Source organism: Mobula hypostoma, chromosome 20, assembly GCF_963921235.1.
Source record: "Mobula hypostoma chromosome 20, sMobHyp1.1, whole genome shotgun sequence".
Lineage (NCBI taxonomy): Eukaryota > Metazoa > Chordata > Chondrichthyes > Myliobatiformes > Myliobatidae > Mobula > Mobula hypostoma.
The window spans coordinates 58,243,689-58,261,994 of NC_086116.1; the positions used below are offsets into that span (position 1 = coordinate 58,243,689).

General features: G+C 39.7%; 1 protein-coding gene across 7 annotated transcripts in view; it reads right to left on the reverse strand.

The window, feature by feature from the left end:
- The window catches only part of nrf1 (nuclear respiratory factor 1), a 91,794-nt gene that overhangs the window by 15,988 nt on the left and 57,500 nt on the right, over positions 1–18,306 (reverse strand). For all 7 annotated transcript variants that reach the window (XM_063073020.1, XM_063073022.1, XM_063073023.1 and 4 more), the window contains one exon: positions 15,217–15,341. In XM_063073020.1, the coding sequence (XP_062929090.1) occupies positions 15,217–15,341 (125 nt within the window). The remainder of the gene's footprint in view (positions 1–15,216; positions 15,342–18,306) is intronic.

Below are 18,306 nucleotides of genomic sequence, written 5' to 3' on the forward strand. Positions count from 1 at the left end.
GGAGCTGCTAAGGTCAGCATTGGCTCTCTATGCAAAGCTTCGTAAAGATGGACTGTATAGAATGGGCCAATTCTTTTATTTTTGATGTCTAATTTATTAACAGAGGTGCAGCTCACATGTCCCTCGCTCGTTCTTCTCTTCATCGTTCAACATTTAGAATTTTAATTGGGTGCCACAGTAGCCTAGTGCTTAGCGCAACGCTATTACAGCGCGGGGCATCGGAATTCAGAGTTCAATCCCGGCGACTTTGTAAGGACTCTCTGTGTGTCCTCTCCGTGGAATGTGTGGGTTTTCTCAGGGTGCTCCGGTTTCCTCTCAAAATCCAAAGACGTGGCTTTTTCTAGGTTAATTGGTCATTGTAAACTGCCCCGTGATTAGTTTAGGATAAAATCGGGGTTGTCAGAGATTGCTAGGTGTAGCTTGAAGGGCCTATCCACATTGTATCTCTAAATAAAATAAATTGAAACTTGGCGTGTCCAGGTCATTTCATTCCCCTCAATGTTTCCCAACTATTTTCATTTGGACAGTGTGCTCCCACAGTGAGACACTGAATCGCACTGCATTAGTGACAAACATGGCATCTAAGATCATTTTTCCAACACTTCTAGCCTAGGTGTAAATGATCTATGCAATAGAGCCCAAACATTTCACGTATTCTTCCAAATAAAAAGGCCAGACAGAGCTTCAAGAAAATCCATGCTGCAGGAATTGAAATTGGATCTATTATTACTCCTCCGCTCTACAGGGAAATGGAACAATCACACACGCATACCAAAAAGTCCAGGGTCTTAGTCTAAATAGCAAGGCCAAAATTGAAAATTACAAGCATAATTCTATGTGGAATGTGCCTAAAACTGTTTCGAATCAGGAATTGCTAAATAGAAGATTGCAACTGCTAAGATCCATGGAATAAATGGGATGGAATTTGCTTAAAACTATGTACAAAATTTCAGCTAGATAGGTTTAACACCAAATAAAGAGAAACAATCCTACATCAGAATTCTACTAAATATCTAAAATTACCAATATTGATAGGAGGACAGAAGAAAATAACATTTGTATTTCATGCATAAGCAAGCATGGAACATATGCACATGCAGACATTGCGTCATGCAAAGCAAGGTGAATTTCTAGGACATATAAAATTAGAGACTAATGTTTAAGAGTAAATTTAATCATGAAATTATGGCACAGTAAGTGGCCACTCGACTTATTGTGTCAATGTATATCAAAAAAGAGCCAATCCCCATTTTCCTATTCTTGATCCATAGCCTTGTTACTCACAGCTCTTCCAAATACAGTACAGAATCAGAATCAGCTTTAATATCACCGGCATATGCACGGAGTTGTTGTCTTTGCAGCAGCAATACAATGCAATACATGATAATAAAGAAAAAAACTGTGAATTACATATATATATATATATAAAGTAGTTAAAATAAGTAAGTAGTGCAAAAATATAAAAAATAGTAATGAGGTAGTGTTCGTGGGTTCAATGTCCATTCAGAAACCAGATTGCAGAGGGGAAGAAGCTGTTCCTGAATCCTGAATTGCTGTGTTTGCCTTCAGGCTCCTGTACCCCTTCCTGAAGGTAGCAATGAAAACACGACGTGTCCTGAGTGATGGGGTCCTTCATGGTAGATGCCGCTTTTTTGAGGCATCGCTCCTTGAAGATAATCTGCATATTACAGTGATCATGATGGAGCTGACTAAGTTTACAACTCTTTGCAGCTTATCTCAATCCTGTGCAGTAGCCCCCGGCCCCTATACCAGACTGTGATGCAGCCAGTTAGAATGCTCCCCATGGTACATCTGTACAAATGTGTGAGTGTCTTTGGTGACATGCCAAATCCCTCCTCAAACTCTAAATGAAATATAGCTGCTGTTGTGCCTTCTTTGTAGCCTCATCGATATGTTAGGCACAGGATAGATCCTCAGAGATATTGACACGCAGGAACTTGAAATTGTTCACTCTTTCCACTTCTGATCCATCTATGAGGACTGGTGTGTGTTCCTTCGTCTCACACTTTCTGAAGTCCACAATCAGTTCTTTGGTCTTGCACACAGAATATTGTAAACATAATCAAGGTTTCTGCCATTAGCAGACTCCCACCGCACTCTAGGTGAAAACTATTCATTTCCTTTAATGATTTACCATCCACATCTCCTACATTTACTTGTTCCATGTATCATTTACAGTGATGACGTTAGTTGCCACAGGCCTATTACCCTCGACTGGTGGAGGGACAGAGCCATGTAACCTCAGTTGTAGTGAGGACCAGCCTCAAATCTTGGGCTTGCCTGCTGCTGCAGACCAGGCAAGAAGATGCAGAAGCGTTACACCATGGCATCTGTGCATGTCTGGGGCCTGACCTCGCCCGTCGGTGCTGCCCTCCTGTGTTCAAATGGTGGAACGACATGCTGGATTACGTGCGTCTACATGCTTCCGGGAGACTGTACCATCGATTGCAGGACATTGTTGCTCAGGGTCTTGGATTTTATATATGTTTTATTTTAGACCATAAGACCATAAGATATAAGAGCAAAAGTAGGCCATTCAGCCCATCGAGTCTGCTCCGCCACTCAATCATGGGCTGATCCCATTCTTCCAGTCATCCACACTCCCCTGCCTTCTCCTCATATTTTGAATGAATATGTTTCTTTGCTCACTATTTTGAATTATGTTACTCGCTAATTTGAATGTGACTTGCTATTTTGAATGTTTTGCACCTTGGTCCCAGAGGAACTAGGTCTCGTTCAGCTGTATCTATGTATGCATTGAGTGATAATTAAACATGATTTGATTCAATTTAATTACTTTCATATCACTGCTCAGGGAAGGAGTCCCTCCTTATTTTATAATTTTATTCTATCTATTTATTGCTAATATTTTACAACTCATATCAATTCTCTCTTCGCCTCCTTTGTTCTGAAGAAAACAACCCTTCATTGCATAATCTTTTTTAATAGATGTAATCTTCCTAATTTTGACATCCTCCTCCTAAAGCTCTTTTAAGGGCTCATATTTTAAATAGTTTATCAAATCCTCTCTCAGCTACTGGTGCTCTGAGGAAACCAACATCACTTTACTCAACATTTTACTATAATTAAACTTCTTGGCTCCTTGTATTTCTTCTCTAAACCCACTGTATGCAGTAGTTAAGCTCCAACCTGTGGAGTTTTGTCCTCTTGCATTCCATGCTAGTGTTAATAAAGGAAAACATCATTTATGTCTTGATCTATGAGACACATTCTAACATTGCCTCTTCCTCTCAACTCACAATGTATCACCACTGACATTTTCTCCCTTCTTGCATCTCTGCAAATGCATTATTTCACACTTCTCTGGATAAAGTTCCACAGCTGCTTCTCAGTCATCTATATTTTTGCAGTCCAAGGCTTCCCTCCTCACTACCAATCACATAGCTAATTTTTGTAACATTCGCAACTTCTTTGCCATTCCCCTATCTTCAGGTCAAAATCAAATCATACGTATTTCAAAGAGCAAGAGGCCAAGTACCGAGCCCTGAACATATTGATAGAAGCCATTCAGTCACAAAAATATCTGCCAATCATTACCTTCTGCTTCCCGAGACAGAAAATGTTGGATTCAATTTGCTGCACTTCTAGGATCCCAGGACAGAATATGAAGGACAGTAGGTATCAAGACTGATTCCTGACCCAAGCTGAAGAATGGTATTTTCATCCTCTGAACAGTTTCTTGTCAATTTATGCAGCAGATGGAGAAAGCCCATGGACTTGATTCATATTTCAACATGTACTAGGTGGCATGCTAAAACTAATGGTACAGTAGACTGTGCCTCACTGGAACAGTCAGGGCTCAGTCAGGTGTTAAATCCAAACATGATATTAATGAATTGTTCTGATTATTAAATAATTACCTAAACCACCCGACTACTTTACAAGTTATGATTCTGCAAAATACCCAAAGAACCAGAGGAGAAATGAAAATTCTTCCTCACTACAATGAGGAAGAATGCAATCTGGATTGCATGTCTGACAGAATGACATTAGCATACTCAATAACAACATCAAAAAGGAACTGGATAAAGACAAAATTGAAAGTTATCGAGAAAGAATAGGGAGGCAGAGTTAACTGGACAACTTTTCCACACAGCTGATGGAACAAACATCTACCAAATGTGTTGCAAGGGTCTATGAACAAAATTCCTCCTAATTCTCTACACAAATTTTTTTTCTAAAAACTGAAACCATATGTATGACCTTTCTTTTCTAATTTAGTTATTTCAAATGCCTGAAAACTGGGGAAATTTTTCTCCCTCAGAACTCATATTTTGAACTTAATCAAGTTTCTTTTAAAATCCAGGCTCATAATCTGATGATGTAAAGATGCAAAAGAGAAAGATACCATCTTTGATCCAGTAAAAGTATTTAGCTTGTACATCGGGACATCCTGTTGCTTCCTGAATAATGCAAAGAGTATGCAGAGCAATTATGGGAGATGTTGCCAGGGCTGGAAAATTTTAATTATGAGAAAAGATTGGAAAGACTAAAACTGTTTTCTTTGGCTGAGGGAAGATCTTTTCAAGTTGTTAAGTCCTATAGGTCTATACCAGGTTTTCTCAAATGAGATTCCATGAGAAGTCGTTGGTGCTTCTGCAAGAGATCGTGATGAAAAAAAACATAATTGTTTTTAAACTTTGCGCAATGCGCGATGCTGCACTTGCAGTGGTGGGTAGTGACCGAGCAGCCCTGTTAGGAATCTCAGCCCAGTATGGCAGTGCATGCTTGAGCATATTTATTTGGTTGAGTCCATTCTCAGGTTTTGCCAAGAGATAGGGAGACCATTGATAATTGGTAAGCGCTGTATTGCATGGAGAGGAGGACGGTAGGCTATTGAGGAGCGTGGTGCATTTTCCAAGCATTGAATAGACTCGCCCAACTTGAGCTATGACGTCAGCCTCTCCCTCCCAAATTTCCTCCCTAAACTTCCCCTTACGTACCACCGACTGACTTATGGGAGCGAATGAACTACCAGTGTAGTAGAAAATTGGAGGAAAATTTTCATTCTAAAGACAGTCTAGTGTGACAATTTTTGAAGAAGGGGTGTGAGACAGAAGAGGAGTATTCTAGGCATAGGCCTACGGACAATTCTGATAAGGTTAATGATGAAGAATTACAATCTTCTGAGTCATTTCACTGCACTAGTACAACAACGGGCATAAACAAGTCCGCCTTTACAATGAAAGCTATTTATCAATGGGGTTTACATGGGCTGGTGATCCATGTTGTCTTATTCCACTGTGCCGAGTCTTACAAATGTAGCACTGGCCTCAGCGAAATTGAAAAGATACCTAACTATAAATCACAGGGATATGAGACGTAAAAGTGCCGTTTATTTTAAATGTCTATTGGAATCTCAAAACAAACAGATTGAAAATAAAGTCAAAGTTAGTAAAAAGACTCAGGGAGGAAGTTATTTAGTAGTTTTAATACCAGTTCACTCGAGAATGTTTAAAAAAACTGTGAAAACCTGGACAAAGAGCACACCAATCTCCTGCTATGGACAGAAATCCTGTGGCTTACCAGAGGAAGAGTTCTCAATAGGGTGTTTGAGCTGCAAGGTGAATTGCAGGAGTACCTTCCAGAAAATAGTAGACCAGATTTTGCTAAGTGCTTTGAAGATGAAGAACGGCTGCAGAAACTAGCCAACTTAACAGACATTTTTCATCATATGACCCAGTTGAACAAGTCTCTGCAAGGTCATGGAGAAAACTTGACTTCAAGTGACAAGATTCTTGGATTTAAAAGGAAACTGAATTGTTGGAAAAATCATGTTGCAAAAGGAAATCATGAAATGATTCCATTGCTGCTTGGGCTTAACAGCGAGGAAGGATTCAGAAATTCTCGAGTCTTATTGAAAACCACCTGGAAGAACTGCAAAACAAAACTGAACAGTATTTTTCTTCCCTTTCAACACCAGTGTATGACTGGGTGAGGGACCCTTTCTCTGAATCTTCTGCTCAACCTGAGAACTTGACTTTGAGAGAAGAGGAAGAACTTCATGATCTGCACTCTGATCATGCACTCAAGATGAGATTTACTGACCTGCCCCTGGACAAGTTCTGGATCTCTGTGAAAGAAGATTATCCTGCCATTCATAGGAAAGCAATGAACATTTTTCTGCAGTTTTCAAATTGTTACATGTGTGAGCAAGCTTTTTCTTGTTTAACAAACATCAAGAGCAAGCACAGAAATTGACTAATTTCTGTTGAAGGTGAAATTCGTGTATGCTTATCTCAAGTTTGACCCCAGAATTGAGAAATTTATTATGTTTGCCTTAAGAATTTTTAAAATGTATGAAAGGGCAAGAAAGAGACTAATTTGGAGAAAGGTAAGCTAAGCCTAAATATGTTTTTTTTCCAAGAAAGATTGGCTAAAAATTCATTCTCTACTCAGAAGAGCATTGACAATTATTGTTGGATTAGTTTATCTACAACTTACTGATCATACCAATGTACTGTGAGCTATAGATAATCATTTTTCTCTGAGACCTAAAAATTATTTTAAGGGTTCATCCAGGCAAAAAAGTTGAGAAAGGCAGGTCTAGACAAGCAAGAAAGATGCACTTTGCTTAGCAGAGGGATCAAGACATCTGGGGGCGGGGGGTTAGATTTGAAACAATTGAGAGAAGGAAGATAACAGGGAAGATCATTACGAATTTTCCTTAGTCTGAAGAGGGAAGATGTCCAGAAATTATTTTCTGAAAGGGTAAAATCAGAACCCTCATCATAGCTGAATACTTGAACACAAGAAGTTCTACAGATGCTGGAAATCTTGAGCAATACACACAAAATGCTGAGGGAACTCAACAGGTCAGGCAGCATCTATGGAGAGGAATAAACAATCTTGATGAAGGGTCTCGGTCTGAAATGTTGATTGTTTATGCCTCTAAGTAGTCACATCCTATGTCAAGGAATATGGTCCTTCACATGTTTTTATTTTGGTACAGTGCTAGAAAATGTTAAATTGTTCGGGGGCTTCTGATTTTAAATGGTTATACAAAACAAAGATCACCAGTCATTTTTGTTTTAACAAGATAGTTCCATTTCTCTCTTTTACCTGTCACACCGTTGTGTACCATGCTGCATGCAAAATGCCATGCTGTCCTTTGCTTTCCAATGAGCTTTGTCAATGTTGCTGTCACCATCTTTTAAGGCTCTCAGGCAAATAGCAACTGTACACCCATTTAATAGTGATGACATAATGTAATCTGTCTGCTGGACCCTGGAAAGCTTATGTTAGACAACAGTGACCTTGAGTGGTTATTGCTGATTGTTCTGGCAAAAGCAGCCTGTGCTATAATTGGGAGTGGCTCTCACTCCAATGGCACTAAATTCGGCAATTAAAATAAAATCTTCCAGAAAAATGCAAAAAGTAGAGGGAAATGAAGACAGAGAAAAAAGTTCTTTTTGAATGCTGTCCCAAAAAGAAAAAAAATCTCTCGATTGTAAACATCTCAAATCTCTCTAAAAATCATTAATGACCGTATGAAGAAATCTGCAAATATAATCAGGATTATGCTGAAAAGGAGACCTAAAAATATGCACTACTTTATCTCTATGCCTTTGGCTCAATGAACTGCAGTTTCTATCTGAATTTCAGATGAAATGAAGAAATTAGAACATCTTTAAAAGCAACTTTGCAGTTTCTACCTGAAACTTGTTAGTACTCATATCTACTTTAAACTGGATGGAAAGATTTGGACAACTGGAGTTCAATAAAAGGAAATGAGTTAGAGCATGTTAGCCTACTCACACTTCCAAAGAGCAGGAAATCCATAAAACACATTACAAATCTATACATTTATAATTAGTGGGAATTGTTTATTATTCCATATTGATCTAATGGGTATTAGATTCCTAACCAGCAATGCACTGAAATCAAATTTTCTTACAATAGAAGAGAGGTGGATGCTAAGAGTATGGTTTGGGGGGGGGGGGGGGAAAGGTTAGCGAAAATGCAAAAATTTGGTAGACAGGAGCATAATGTGGGAAAATGTAAAGATTTGCACTAGAGTGGAAATGACATAAAAGCAAAATGTTGTCTAAGTGGTAAAAAGCTACAGAACTTTGTAATAGAGATGGAACCAAATGTTCGGATATAAAAAGCAAAAAAAGTTTGCATCCAGGTAAATGAAGTAACTATTAACAAAATGCAGACCTTTACTGCAAGGAGGTGGAGTATAGAAATAAAAGTCTTGCTTGAAGCTGCAAGTATAAGTAAGATCACATCACTTTGAAAAGGAGAATAAAACCAGAGCTCTGAGGATCCTGAAGCATCCAATGACCCAGTGATCTCTGTCTCAGAGGCTGATATCAGGCTGTCTTTCAAGAGGATGAACCCTTCTAAGGCAGCAGGGCCTGATGGGGTACCTGGTAAGGCTCTGAAAACCAGTGCCAAACAACTGGCAAGGGGGTTCAAGGCATTTTCAATCTCTCACTGCTACAGTCAGAAGTTCTCATCTGCTTCAAAAGGGCAACAATTATACCAGAGCCCAGGAAGAGCAGCGTGAGCTGCCTCAATGACTATGGTCCAGTTGCCCTCACACTTACAGTGATGAAATGCTTTAAGAGGTTAGTCATGGCTGGAACCAACACCTGTCTCAGGAAGGACCTGCAATTTGTCTATTGCCACAATAGCAGAGGTGATCTCAGTGGCTCTTCACGCAGCTTTGAGTCACCTGGACAACACTAATACTCATATCAGAAAGCTGTATAGGACTACAGCTCAGCATTTAACACCGTAACTCCTACAGCCCTGATCAACAAGCTACAGAACCTAGGCCTCTACCCTTCCCTCTACAACTGGATCATCGGCTTCCTAACCAAAAGACCACAGTCTGTGCAGATTGGAAATAATATCCCTGCCCTCGCTGACAATTAACACTGGTGAACCTCAAGGATCAACAAGGGAACACATACCAGTCCTCATAGAGGGGTCAGAAGTGGAGAGAGTGAGCAGTTTCAAGATTCTGGGTGTCAATACCTCTGAGGACCTGACCTGGACGCTGCCCATATATGCAGCTATCAAGAAGGCACGACAGCGGCTATATTTGAGTAGGAGTTTGAGGAGATTAGCTGCATCACTGTCCGGTTTGTTTGGGGGGGGAGAGAGGGGGGGCTAGTGCACAAGATCAAAGTAAGTTGCAAAAACTTATAAAATTAGTCAGCTCTGTTTGGGGTACTGGCCTCCATAGTATCCAAGACACCTTCAAGGAGTGGTGCCTTGGGAAGGCGGTGTCCATCATCAGGAGTCCCCACCACTCAGGACACGTCTTCTTCACACTGTTACCATTGGGAAGCAGATACAGAAGCCACACACTATGCAATTCAGGAACAGCTTCTTCCCCTCTGCCATCTGATTTCTAAATGGACATTGAGACCATGAGAACTACCATACTACTTCTTTTGCACTACTTTATTATTTGGTAGACATATATATCCTTAAAGTAACAGTTTTTTTGGTTCTGTATATTTATTTATCATGTATTTCATTGTACTGCTGCCATAAAGTTAACAAACTTCCCGACATATGCAGGTGATATTAAACCTGATTCTGATCTTGGGCAAGCTGCAGAGTTCTGGTCTCCTTACACAATGTGCAAGGTATTATATTTGTATTGGAGGAAGTTTCGGTAAAGTTCACTAGGTTGCTTTCTGTGGATAGAGGGCTTGCCTTTGAAGACAGACCCTACACTGAGTCGAGTTCAGAATCAGAGATGATATTATGGAAACTTAGAGGATTCCAAAGGGCCTTGATAAGGCTGATGCTGAGAGGATATTTCCCTCATGCGAAATTCTGAAGTAGGGTACATAGTTACAGAAGAAGGTATTATCTCTTTCAGACAGAGATAAGGTGAAGGTTTTTCAAGAATCATGAATATTTGAAAATTACTCCTCCAAAAAATGAAATATATTCAATATAGAAACTTTTTTCCTATTTTATTACAACACCAGGCATTCACTGCAATGTAATCATAGCAATCAAATTCACTCATCTATCTCTCTGTAGCTTATTAACTTTTCCTCATGCCTATCAACTCTCCATCAGGAGTAACTTACAGCAGTCAATAACTAACCATCCAGCACATCTTTGGGATACAGGAGGAACCATGAGCACCCAGGTGAAGCCAACAGTCTCACAGGGAGAATGTGCAAGCTCTACACAGAGAACACCAGAGGTCAGACTCAAACTTGGGCTATCAGACATTATTATTACCTTCATGCCTCTGTGTTGTTACTGTGCCAAGGTCTTCCACAGGCAAATGCTTCAGGGTTTATTGTTGATGGGTATGAGTAACAGGTTGAAAATTGACCCTATGCCGAAGTCAGATCAGTCTTAATCTTATTGAATGGCCAACCAGATTCAAGGGCCGACACTGGGCTCCCCCTACTCCTAGTTCTTGTGTTTATTGTAGAGTTAGCACCTGTGGAATCACACACCAGTGAGGAACTATACACCAGCATGGAGCTGTCATCAGTATTGCTGCCTTCTTGCTGTGGTGTGATCCTACAGGTGATGACACCCTGATGAAATGGATTTCTGTAGGAGATAGTGTGTTTCCGTGGTTCTGGCTCCCTGCTGGTGTCTGTTTATTAGATTTTAACAAAGAATAGGTTGTTCAACAAAAAACCTGTCTTTTCTTACCCCTACAAATGCCCACTCCATTGTTCCCAGTGTATAAATGCTTAGTGTACCATAGAGAGCAACTTGAGATTCATCACCACACGTACTAGCCAAAATTTGTTTAAACTGATGAAACTAGAACAATTTTTAAAACATTTAACATTTTAAATGTGAGATGAGTGCCACCTTTGCCTATTCAATATAGACCAACAGGGTGGGGAGAGAGCAGGAGAGGGGGAAGGGGGAGAGGGGGGGGGAGAGAGAGGGGGAGAGAGAGGGGGAGAGAGGGGGGGAGAGAGAGGGGAGAGAGAGGGGGAGAGAGGGGGGAGAGAGGGGGGGAGAGAGGGGGGAGAGAGGGGGAGAGAGAGAGGGGGAGAGGGGGGAGAGAGAGGGGGGAGGGGGAGAGGGAGGGGGGGAGGGGGAGAGAGAGGGGGAGAGAGGGGAGGGGAGAGAGAGAGAGAATGAATGAATCAAAAGGAACAGTTGTAGATGTAAACACACATAGAAAGGACACAGTTTCACATTTTGATAGACTCCATAATTCAGACAAAAAAATAATTCTTACATGTTGTACTATGATTTCTTGATCAAGTTTATTTTTCAATAACACATGCAAATTCTTCCTACCATTGGGCAGAATCACAGAATGCTGCTTGTCTCTCAGGGCCAGGCAGAATTGCCTGTGACAGCTGTTGTTCTGCTTAGTCTATTGAGCGGTAATGGATTGCATCAAAGCTCTTTATAACAGCTCAAGAGAGACAACTATTTTGGGATGGAACAAGTATGAGGCAGGAGGGGCAGGGGGCAGAAAAGAAGTAGTTAAGAAAAGAAAACAAGATTTATCACAAGCACCTATCACACTTTGCAAGTGTGTTGCAAAAAAAAAACTTCTCATACGATAATTCTTCCATTACTTTCAGTTAACAGGACAACACACAATACTATAATTTGACTGGCTGCACATCCTTTTCACTGACAACCGGGTGGTTGGATATAAACCTGCATAATTGCAAGGAAATATAGATGTGAAAATTCAGATAAAATACATTGTTCACATAGTTGCTGAAAAGGAGTACAATTATGTTGTGAGAAGCCTTTTAAACGTTTATACCTGCTAGATGGCTGGGATACACTGAAGGGAAAGTAACAAATCAGGATTATTACATGCTCGCTCTTAATAAAACAACACAGAGATGGCGTGATTGCTATCTATAGGGCAATGCTGCTACACACTACAGGACAGTTGCAATGCTCACTTGCACAATTTATACAGCACTTTGGTAAGAAACTCCAAGTGGAAAGTGACTAGAGTGATTTCCATATAAAGGCTATATAAAGGAAGGCAGTACTGCTTTGGAAAAACATACAAATACAAAACAAAACTTCCTATTGCTTCCATGCCATCTCCCTTTGGCCAAGTGTAAAGATTAATATGATTAAGCCAGCCTCTTGGGAAATCTCTATGGCTAATTTGATGGGGCTGAAAGCTACTGCAACCAACCTTTAAGGAAAGTGTTTCAGATCCTAAATCAATTTTCTTTTAACAGTAGCCAGAATTTCAAAGAGATACTGATATGCAGAAACATTAATCAAGCAGATTTATTTCAGATTCACATATGAAAGGATGATCTGTCACAGTGGGATAACTCATTCCTTCTTTCACAAGTTGCAATCTACTCAAGCCTTATTGGACCAAAGATGTGATTTACTTGTTTATTTATTATTATTATTATTTTATTTATTGTTAATTTTTCTTCTCTGCTAGTTATGTATTGCATTGAACTGCTGCTGAGTTAACAAATTTCACGTCACATGCCGGTGATAATAAACCTGATTCTGATTCTTATTTGCTAGTTAGTTTGTTACTCTGTAGAGTAGGTTTCAGCTAAATCAATTCCAAATTGGCATATAATGGCAACTGCCTAAACCAGGTGTGGAAAAAGTAAGATACAATTAATATATCTCTGATATTTTCAATAACATTGCTTAGGGTAAATTCCTTGGGTAATCACTCCAGATTTTGAACAAAGGTGGAAAAAGCTCTAGTCCACAGCATTAAATGCACAAACTAGCACCATAAATCTAGAACTAAAACAAGGATTTGCATCTAATCCCTAGATGCCAATTCTTTGGGCGAATAAGTTGTACAAATAACACACGGAAAATGCACGAGGAACTCAGCAGGTCAAGCAGCATCTATGAAAATGAATAAACAGTCGATGTTTCAGACTGAGACCCTTCATCAGGACAGAAAGGAACAGGAAGGTGCCAGAATAAAAAGGTGGAGGGAGGGGAAGGAGCATTAGCTAGGAGGTGACGGGTGAAACCGGACTGGTGGGAAAGGTAAAGGGTTGGAGAAAAAGGAAACTGATAGGAGAGGAGAGTGGACCATGGAAGAAAGGGAAGGAGGACGGGCACCAAAGGGTGGTATTAGGCAGATGAAGAGATGAGATAAGAGGCCAGAGTAGGAAATAGCAAGAGAGAGAATAGGGAGGAGAAAAGAATAAGACACAGGAAAAAAACAATAGGCAAAATATGTATTCATGCCATCAGGTTGGAGGGTACCTAGAAGGAATGAATACAAGGTGTTCTTCCTCTACCTTGAGAATGGCCTCATTGTGGCAGAAGATGAGGCCATGGACTGACATGTTGGATGGGGATGGGGTTAGGAATTGGAATTAAAATGGTTGGCTACTGGCAAATTCTGCTTTTGGCAGATGGAGCCGAGGTGCTTGACAAAGCTGTATGAATGACTCAATTACTCTCGTTCCTCTTTCTTCTTTCAGTCCATGCTCCCACAGCAAATTGTAGGAGCACTTATCATTATTGAACCCAGTGCACTTCACTCATTAGTTATGGATGATTAAAGTGCTGGACACACTTAAGACATATGTGTGCGCTGAAATGTCGAGGAGTTCTTATGAATGAAGTTTACATCACATTCTGATGATATGGTCATAAAACTTTCATAACAGATGTAGTCATTAATTATTTATTCCAGTAATGCTTCAGACATCAGCTCATGACCAATAGGTCCTGGATTGCCTGGAGAACGATAGTGATAGCCTCCAATATTTTTACAGAAAAAATAGCTACAGCGTTTTTAATTTCGTTAGAAAATTATAAATTCCGAAAATCTGCTCAGTTCAATCTGAATCTTTATTTCCTCCATTAGGTTTGTTAATCTACTAGGTCAGACAGATGATCAATCTGCAGTACACATATAGTTAAATAAGCTACTTAACAAGACCTAGAAAGCAAATGTTGAAAAATTCTTTGTTACATCTAGGCAGAAGCAGAAGAGAATCCAAACTTAGGACAGATTTCATTATGCAATGAGGCAACAATTGACCATTTGTCTGGAAGGATAGCTTTGGTTTTGCCACAGTGTTGATACAAGACTGGATATAGAGGCAAGCCTTTGATATTCTCAAAAGGAGTGAAAATGGGCACTCCTCAGCCTTAGCAACCAAGTAATTAGGGAAGAAAGTGTCAATGAATGCCACAAAGATTGGATATATTGTAACAAAATAAGTTTAAGATCTGGGTTTAGTATTTTTCACTGGCACGAAACACGTTTATTTTTTAACTTGCACCGTAAATGCACCTTATCACTTGTGAATTTATTTGTGGTATTACTTTGTGTTATGTGTGTGAGTTATATGCACTGTGTTGTGCACCTTGGTCCAGAGGAACGTTGCTTCATCTGGCAGTATGCATGTGTACAGATGAATGACAATGGACTGAACTTGAATTTGAATTTCAGGATACTCCACACTCAATGGAGTACATTTGAAGCAGAGCTGCAGTTGCAACGTACATACACAAGAACAGCCATGTTAACCCCCAGTGAAATCCACACTATGAAGCAGCAGAATTCCTGAACGTCTGGAATTCCTGCAATCAGTTTCAGTCTCTAACTTACTCACAGTTATCAATTGATAGCTACAAAACAGTAGTCTCTAGAATTCTAAAACAATTTACTGGATCAGAAGTATTTTCCAGTGTCAGAAAGAAAAGAATTTTGCATTTCCACATTATTCATTGTTTGCAATCTTAAGTACTTAATATTGTTAATCTTAATGTTATTTTCACCAATTGGCAGAAAAAGGACAAAAAACATAGTACAGATGTAATAAATTATTTTATTTTTAAGCATTAAAAAAATCAGCTTGCATTTCTTCATCATTCTATATGTGAGGCAGCAAATGTCAGAATGCTCTGCAGAACAAAGGTAAGAAAGGAGGCGAGCAGGCAAAAGCATAGCAACGAAAATGGTCTGGAGCAGGACCCTAAACATAAGAAGGAAGGACTTTGGAAGTTCTAGAAAGTGAAGAATAAGATGCTGAAGAGGCCACTGCTATGGTGAAGCAGAAGAGGGGAAGAACAAGACATAGGCAGGTATTGGGAGACTGAAGTTGCCCTGAGGAAATGTAGTTGAGGATGGACAAGACAAAAGAAGCATTTTAAAGTGAACAAAATCTATCTATTTCAAACCTAATCACAGCCCAAATGAAACTTTGCCAAGAAATAGACAGTTCTTACCATTAGCATCCTGAACACCAGTCAGCGCACCTACAGCAGCAGCAGTTTCTCCCGAGAGCACAATTTGGCCTCCGCCTTGAAGGGTCGCTTCTGCAAGCGTGGCAACAGCATGAGCAGCAGCCTCACTGCAATAGAGAAAGGTTAAATATATTGGGTATGCAATGGACCTGCTCAGGCTGACAGTTGCCAGCAGAAACAAAAGAAAAAAAATGTACATTAGTGGAAATAAGCATATATCTATCTACATACAGAAACACTATTCATACAGAAACTACAGACACTGTTCAATTTCCTCTTCATATGTGCCAGCTCAATGAAAAGATCTTCTACATTAACCCACCTTCTCCACCACATTTACCCCATTCCTCTTTTTAAGTTATTATTAAATGGCATCATTGTATTTTCAGTAGTGCAGTCCACATCACAAATTGTGCATAAAAATTTCTCATTTTCATCAGTTGATTTCCCAATCTGCTTGGCTAATAGAAACAATTTGATGCAACTTAATCATATTTGAACATTTCCATTACAATTCCGTCGAAGTTTCTTTGCTCCAAGGTCAAACTGACCTTCTCTGTTCTCCTTGAATAGGTAATCATATCAAATGATGGTGCAGGCATGAAAATAAAAAAAATGCTGCAAATTGGAAACAAAAGCAGGAAATGCTGGAAATACGTAACAGCTCAGTCAGTGTTTGTGGAATGAGAAAAAGTTAATGTTTTACGTCTCTGATTCATTAGAACTTGGAAAGAGAACTTGGTTAAGTTATCTTTCATTAACAGAGAAGGTGAGAGAGGGCAAGGTAGAACAACGGGAATATCTCCAATAAGGCGAGACTAAATGAGTTAATGCAGCAGTAGCACTCAGGATAATATTAGGTTTCTTTGTCTGTGTAGTGTTGCTAACATCAAGGCTGTGGGACATGCCCAGAAGTCCAGGGTATACAAATAGAGAAAGAAAAACTGAACTGAAATGAAGAAGGCAGGTATATCCAGTTCTGATAACAGACCTGAAAGAAAGTGTGGTGCAGATATATCCATAAATATATAGAGCTATTACAGAGCAAATGCATTCATATCTTATAAACAAATAAAAGCATATATATGTATTTTGCAAAAATCAAATGGTCCACTGTAAAAATCCCACACTTCAGTCTATTTGATTTCACTTTTCCAAGCATTTCAGCATTTAGTCTTCCTGTTGCAATTAAACACAAACATAAAGAGTACTGACAGGAGGTTAGGAAATAGAGGATACTAATTTCTGAAGCACCCTATGATACTACACTTCCTTAGTGCTGCCTGGATTATGTGCACTGTTTCTGGAATTTGACTTGGACTCCACCTTCTCTGATGTGAAAGGCAGGAAAGCCACCTTGTCAATTAAACTTAACACTCTTCTTTTCCAGACTGACCTGGGTCAATCCAAGTATCGGAGGCAAGCATAACATTCCTACTTGCAGCAAAAACAAGACCCTGAACCCTTGAGTAAAAACAACAGTACAAATTCAAGCATCAACATCTTTCTTTTTAAGGAACTTTTTCAAAGATACTTTTTCTGAATAGACATTGGACAAGAGTTTATAAAACTTGCCTCTCATCAAGAAAGAAATATTCAAAGGATTAAAATGGCACATATCACTAAGTTTTTATTAGAAAAGAGACTAGGGATTGCTTGAACCAAACCTCTTCATCTCCCAGCTCCCACAAAACAGGCATGCTGTACCATTCTATGCTTCAACTCACATCTTGCAAGTGGTGGGATTCTATGACACAGTTCAGATTCAGCTGGGAGACAGAACAGGAATTGGGGAAAAATCAATAGAGGAACAAATGCTTTATAAAGTGAACACAGCTTTTTTTCCATACCACCAGTGTGCATTGTGGCCATTGACAAATGATTTAAATATGTCAAGAGTAGAAAAATGTGACGGGGATTACAGTACACAACATGAACAATGCAGTAAGTTCCAGTCCAAACTCCTCATGCTGGCTGGAAAATGCCAGTCACTATTGCCCCCTACTGGAAATAATGCCTACATGATAAGGAATACACACAAAATGCTGGTGGAACGCAGCAAGCCAGGCAGCATCTATAGGAAGAAGTACAGTTGATGTTTCGGGCCAAGACCCTTCGTCAGGACAAACTGAAAGAAGAGATAGTAAGAGATTTGAAAGTGGGGGGGGGGGGCTTTATTTAGAAAACAGATTGCAGATTTATTTGATACCAGGATTTTTTTCTCTAGAAGTTGTGAAATGGGGTAGGAGATCTTGTTATACTTAATCACCAACGCCTGACATCAAGTAAAACCTCATGTAAATCAATATGATCTGAATCCTGTTGATTTTATAGATCTTTTAATCAGCTAAACAGAGGTGCAGAAAAGAGAACCTTATTAAATGCATTAGGCTTGACAATGAGAGGTAGCAGTGGCTAATCAAACTTTGACAGCAGATCATCAGCGAGGAGCATCACCATTCTCCAATTCTTTAAAAATACTGACCAGAAAAAAAATGTATTCAAACATCCAAGGCAAAATCCATTCCACTGCACTTGAGTTCTGTTGAAGAACTCTGAAGGGAAACTCAACAAACAGTCCCATAAACAATGCTTATCCAACAGTAGTACTTTGAACAACGCCCCTAAAAGAGACAACACCTACTCTACTTGTAGTCTACCTACAAATCGGAAATCTCCCTGTTGTTTTGTGATTTCAGCATGTGGATGACTCAAGTCAGGGGCCATCAAATTTGGCAACACAAAAACCAACTAAGTGCTTATATTTAAAAGCATCACTTGTCCGTTTCCATAATTATCTGCTTCTCTATCTGCACTTAGTTAGGCAAGGCAGAATCAAGTACTACAAATGAAGTAACATCATAAAAGTTAGTAAGGGAAAACAATCAGACCAGGCATTCCACCTCCAAGCCTGTGAGCTATCCTAATGAAAATTAATGCATTTAAGAAGGTGAAATCAGATTACACCACCCACCCAGCTCCATCCTCTCCAGCACCTCCCTCAAGCTCCGATTCCCCTTCCCATATCTGCTGATATCCATTCTCAGGACTTGCATGGCAGAGCTCTTAATT